This window comes from Gymnodraco acuticeps, unplaced genomic scaffold (genome assembly GCF_902827175.1).
Source record: "Gymnodraco acuticeps unplaced genomic scaffold, fGymAcu1.1, whole genome shotgun sequence".
NCBI lineage: Eukaryota > Metazoa > Chordata > Actinopteri > Perciformes > Bathydraconidae > Gymnodraco > Gymnodraco acuticeps.
The window spans coordinates 1,956,909-1,962,908 of record NW_022992265.1 but is presented as its reverse complement, the minus strand read 5'-3'; the positions used below and the strand labels follow the sequence as shown (position 1 = coordinate 1,962,908).

General features: G+C 42.2%; 2 protein-coding genes across 2 annotated transcripts; one reads left to right on the top strand and one right to left on the bottom strand.

Moving 5' to 3' along the window:
- On the top strand, positions 1-1,806 carry LOC117540426. The gene is made up of 4 exons (XM_034207092.1): positions 1-143; positions 1,000-1,194; positions 1,285-1,361; positions 1,479-1,806. Exons 1-4 carry the CDS (start codon positions 114-116, stop codon positions 1,804-1,806), a joined length of 630 nt encoding a protein of 209 aa, XP_034062983.1. The 5' UTR covers positions 1-113.
- A 903-nt stretch (positions 1,807-2,709) lies between these two features.
- LOC117540371 lies at positions 2,710-5,115 on the bottom strand. Its single transcript, XM_034207008.1, has 3 exons — positions 4,533-5,115; positions 3,787-3,922; positions 2,710-3,579 (listed from the first exon to the last, which is right to left on the bottom strand). Exons 2-3 carry the CDS (start codon positions 3,898-3,900, stop codon positions 2,827-2,829), a joined length of 867 nt encoding a protein of 288 aa, XP_034062899.1. The 5' UTR covers positions 3,901-3,922; positions 4,533-5,115; the 3' UTR covers positions 2,710-2,826.
- Positions 5,116-6,000: the final 885 nt, after the last annotated feature.

Below are 6,000 nucleotides of genomic sequence, written 5' to 3'. Positions count from 1 at the left end.
CTTCTACACCCGCTGCCTACAAGAGCTTCCGAAATTAAAAATGTCAGGTGTTCATCGGATTTGCCGGACGACTAAAGCCCCAGCCAGCAAACTCGATAAAGGCTTCAAATTATATGCTGCGTCATATATACACAACTATGAAGGTAAGAAGGTAACCGGTACTAACCAGCTAGCTATTGCTCCGGGTTACGCTAACATTAGCTGTCAAAAGCTAGGTAACGCCAGAGCCCTATAGTATAACTACTATTATTATTATTATTATACTACTACTATAGTAGACTACTATAGGGCTCTGGGTAACGCTATGTACTGTTTCTGGTGTTAATTCTTTAAAACATTAGCCATTTTGCTAACAAATACTATAGTTTAATAGCCTTATAGCCTAGCCAAGGTTATCTTGTTGTTAGCCACACTGCATAATGGTATCAGCTTTTGTAAAGCAATGTTGCCATAGATGTGTTGACGTGAGTATAGATCTAACGCTGTTGCTCTGTTTTTCTTCATTCAGTGTCCAATAAAGACAGGCTGACAGGGCAGGTCAGCGTGAGAGCCTTGTGCTACAGGTCAATGCGGAAGAGCGAGACAGCACACAGTTTGAGTGTAGGCAGGCAGCATTGACACTGTTCCCCCCTGTTTATTGAGTTTCAGTTCAGTTAAACATTAGTTTACCTTAAGGGAATCTCAACAGTGTCCTACTTCTCCCTGCTTTATCACAGCTGATTGGTCAGATATTATTACATTGATTATGGATGTGTAAGTTTGGGGGTTCAAATATATAGTAAAAACTGCTTTAATACAATTTTCAAGGCATCTTAGTTTCCAAAGAAAGTTCATTGTGGTATTGTAGGGTAAGAGGGTAACACTAAGCATTCAGGAATACATGCTTCTTCTAGGATAATGGGTCAGTAAAAATAACCAATAATTCTACTCATAATAACCTCCTGGCTCATAGTAACAAGTGAGGTTACTAATCACTAGTATTTCTTCTCTCTTTTTTAGATAACGCTTCGTGATTCATCACCAGTGGTGCTCACGCACAACCAGTGCTCCTGTGTTGCAGGAACTGTTTTGTGCAATCACACAGTAGCATTGCTGTTCCAAACAGCACACTACACTGAACTGAACATGCCAGTTGTGCCACCTGTGCATAACTGTACTGAATCGGAACAGCAATGGCACAAGCCGCGAACAATGGTAATTTCAATGAGGTTCAAATACTTGTAATCTTTCACAGAGTTTTTGTTTTAAAGTGACTCAACGAACAGTAATTGTCTTTTCCTTAAGGGTGTGAAGCCAGGGCCCATCAACTCCATGGTCTTCACCAAGCCTGTACCAAATAGGATGGTGCAGACTGGAGTAAGGTAATTTTAGCTGGAAAATTGTGTTTCCTGTGTTTTTAAAATTCATAATTCTGGTGCTGTATTCCTAACCTTTATTGTCACATTAATGTGCTATATTGTCTTTGCCATTCTTTGTAGGAGTGGATTCTACAGAGGCATGGTGGGGCCATTACCAGATCCCTGCCTGTTCAGAGTTACGGAGGCATACTCAGCATTCAGCATTGAAGACAGAACGCTTGTGACCACAATGAACATGAGACCTGACAAGCCCCTTGTGGAAAGTGCCTTCGGGATTGTGCAGGAGGGCAGTGTTCTGTCCTATCAGATGCCTGCTTTGACGTCTCGGTACACCACACTTCACACTGACACACCACCAACACCCCACTTGCCCATAGAGGGGTATGTGATCTTGCCATGTGATTTACCGCTGGTGTGCTCAGAAGAGGAGCAACAGCTTATCTGTTGATTTGGAAATGTCTCACAAAATTGAGGAGGCTACCCGTGAGCAAAGCTCTAGCTCAGAGTGGCATCTGCTCCGCAAACCCAGGGTTACTGCCTCTAGGTTTAGAGAGATTTGTCACGTCAGAGGTGAGAGCTCTGCTAATTCTCTTGCAGAGCGAATACTCAAAGGTACAAGGCAGACTGCAGAAATGAGGAGAGGTGCCGAGATGGAGCCCACAGTAGCAGCTGAATACAGTAGACTGGCAAACGTGAACTACTCCCCTTGTGGCCTTGTCATTCACCCCTCTACGCCCTGGTTTGGTGCCTCCCCTGATGGAGTTGTTTTTGACCCAACAGAATATCCCCTATTTGGCCTTGTTGAATTCAAATGTCCCAATGTCCCAAATTATGTCGACTGCAAATATGTGCAGATGGAATGTGGCTCCCCTAAGCTCAAGAAAAGCCATGCCTATTACTGGCAAGTACAGGGTCAACTTCTTGTATCTGGGATGCAGTGGTGTGATTTTGTAGTGTGGGCACAAGAGGACTACCTGGTGCAAAGAATATACACAGATCCAGAAGTGCAAAGAGCAATCAGAGAAAAAGTAGACTTTTTATTTTTTTACACATACATCCCGAAGTATCTGTCATTAAAAAAGTAGTGGGCACTGTAGCCATTGTTAACTCTGTAAGCAGTTAGCTGCTAGACCCTGGCTCAGCCGTCATTGTTTTTAGGAGGCAATCCCTCAATCATGTGTTCTGAATGACAACAAAATGTGATTTCAATATTTTGTTTTTGATATATATTGTTTGTCACATTTCATATATGTAAATAAATATACAATTGTATTTAAAAAGACAATAAAGTGAAGTGATTTGTGTAATGAATAGTAAATCAGTGCATTTGTAAGAAATCATCAACGCATTGTAATTTGCTATTTACCATTTATTCAAACAAAACACTAGCGTGTGTCAGGCAACACGGGATTACGGTGTGCTCACCCAGCTTAATCACAGCTACCTGCACAGGTGTCATCATCTTGTCTTATTTCACCCATTTCTTGACCAGTGCTTTGTTCTGATAGTTTGACAGCATACATGCTACTGCAAACAGTTGGTTGATGTTGTAGGCATGGGACAGGAGGATGACACCATCAAAAAGTTTGTTCTCTTTTATCCTCCTAATGACACGCTCCACATGAACCCTCAGTCTGCCAATGGCCTGTGTCTCCCTCACCTGATAGGCTGGCATTTGCTTCTGCTTTGACAGAAAAGGTGGGCAGTACACCTTGCATTTGCAGCAATCGCTGATCAGGAAGCCCTTATCTACCATCACTGCCATGTTTTCAGTCAACAATGCAGCTATTCCAGATTGTTTGAAAATCTCCTTGTCGCTGACAGAACCACCATACAGACTGGAAACAAATGTCACTGCGCCATGTGGGGCTATGCCAACCAGGGCTTTCATGGTGCAGTGAGATTTGTATGTAGAATACATTTCACTTTGGAGGAGGAGTGAGGATGGTGTTTGACACCTCAGCTCTGTGCAATCCAGGATCACCTGTGTGTCTGGGAAATCTTTGAATGCCTCTGGGAGGTGGGCTTGAACTTCTGCAGGTGTAAGCCAGATGCACTGTGACCCCAATAAAGTTGTAAGAAAACTCGTCCATGTTGCAATGATGCGGCTCACAGTGGACTGGTGTACGTTGAAGCGGTTTGCAAGGTCCCTCTCTTTCAAACCCACCGACAGGAAGCAGAGAAAAAGGAAGAACTCGTCAATTGGCTGAAGCAGCTGTCTCTGGAAGATAAACAAAAAAGGGTACTATATTAATGTCATGAGTGTAGCACACCATGGGAAAAACATTAAGTTGTTTTAGTTCTCTGATGTATTCAAAAAGGATTGAGTACTATAGCCTTTTAGCCTACACGAAAGCAATGAAATGTTGGAGAAACATTTTCCCTTCAGTTTGTGTTTAGATTGTGTGTTAAAAGAAACGTAGCCTACCGTTGATGGACGTGCGTGTGTAACCACTTCTTCATTCCTCTTGGCAGCTGATATCGCTCTTGTAACACGAACCATTTTATAAATGGAAGGCTCAATCAAAAACCAGAAGGCCATCAGGTGGTTATAGCTCGGGAATCTGCACACAAAAGACACATGTCAGTCATTAATTGACTCGTTAACTGTAACACATGGGCTAATGCTTTCCTCTTGTTTGCTATAATACATTACAATTCAAATAGACTGATTAAGAAGGCACTTGGTGCAGGTATAGTAATATACAGCAGTAACATGTAACAACTACATTAAAGCAGCAGTAATAATAATCTAAAACATACAGGGAACATTTTACACAGAATGACTACTTTTACTCTTCATTCTTAAGTGTGCAACTGGGAGAAACGCAGTGGATATTGACATGTACTTTTACTTTGGTAAGGTTTTGAAGATTTCCACTTGTAGTAAAGTATTATCAGTATGTTGTTAGTATTAGTATGTTTTACTCCACCACATTTAGTTAACCTTCATAGTTTCTAGTTACTTATGAAAACACATGATTTATGATTCTACATGTTCAGTTCAGGAGTATTTTCAAACCATAGTATTTGTACTTATACTTCAGTTAAGTTGAGTAGCCTACTTATTCCAACACTGCATGCAAATAGTCAGCAGTCAAACGGCAGGTAAACAGGATTCTTTATAAGCTAACCCATCTCAAAAACTGGGATAGAATTTAGCCAAAACATTACCTGGTATAGAATCAGATGTTGTCGTCTGAGCCAGCAAACCGCTGTAAGCAAAACTCTCGCTGGACTCTTAACTCCTGCAGTTGCTTCTGCAGATCCTCCAATGTTTTGGAGTTGTCTTCTGTAGCTTGAGAGGACATGTCCAGTGAAGCTGGTTCAGGGGTTGAGCAGTAATCATGGTCACGGACATCGATGTGCTCTTCCTGCTCCTCCCGAGAGACTGGTTCAGTGGGCCGCTCCCTTCTCTCCCAAACACTAGCCCGCGGTGTTTGAGCAGTGAAGTGATTCCACTCAAACAGAGTTGGGACAGCACCTTTCACAAGCCTCCTACGGCCATCAAGGGTTTTTGGCTCTATTAGTTGATCCGTAGCGAAGTGACGACTGCAGACCTTGGAGTGAGAGGAGATTGTAAAGTTATCGCGTCGTATTTTAACCAGCCACTGTCTTCGCAGCTCGAGTTCGGTCGGAAAGCCATGGAAACTTAGGACGCCGTTGAATTTAGCTAACGCCGTACAAAGTGGGACACAGCAGTGCTCGGAGTAGTTCTTTACTTGTCTTTGCAAATGCTCCGTTTTGAAACTCTTCCGTCGACTCATATGTAAACCACAGATTTAAACAGTAAAACATTTGTGGACGCTCAGCTACGCAGACCAGAAGCAACCCGGAAGCGTCCGAGCAGTATAACGGCTAAGGCGGAAGTACGTCTCAGACCCTAGTGCATGTAGCCTATTAAACGCCCCTAGCGGTCTCCCTTCTTTGCTGCTTTTGTGGCAGACTACAGCGCCACTTACAGGCCTGGCATATGTACTACAGCGTCTCCAGCGCTTTCGAGCGGTCTCTCATTCCCCTGATAGGTGGAGATTTGCACATATAGGTGGAGCACCCCTTTTCTGACGTCAGAGAAATTCAAACCTGTATCAGCTCCGTTGCAGCCCCGTTTTTAGAGATTTGGGTATGGAGTAAAAGAGAGAGGGTTGTGTTTTCTGACACTTGGTGAGTTCCCTGACACACCGGGGACACATAACTATGTATAAAAGACGTACAAAAGTGCATTTTGCATGATAGGTCCCCTTTAAGTATACTTTGCTAATACTTAAATATCATTACATAGGCAACATTTTCAATGCAGGACTTTTACTTGTAATGCAGTATTTTAAAATGGTTCTAATGTAAATATGAATTAAATGAATCCTTCTTCCAGGACTTTATATTAGAGTTGTCTTTCTAAACAACCAATAATGCTTAACTTCATTGCATAAAGGACAGCAAGAATACATTTTGAATAGGGTCGGGACTTTAACGCGTTAATTAAGATTAATTAATTACACAAAAATTAACGCGTTAAAAAAATTAACGCATTTTAATCGCACTTATTTTTGCACCGCGGAACGTTTCTCACTAGATGAGTTTCAGGCGTACCGATTATACTGGAGCACCAACTAACGTTCATGACTTCAGACAACAACAAACC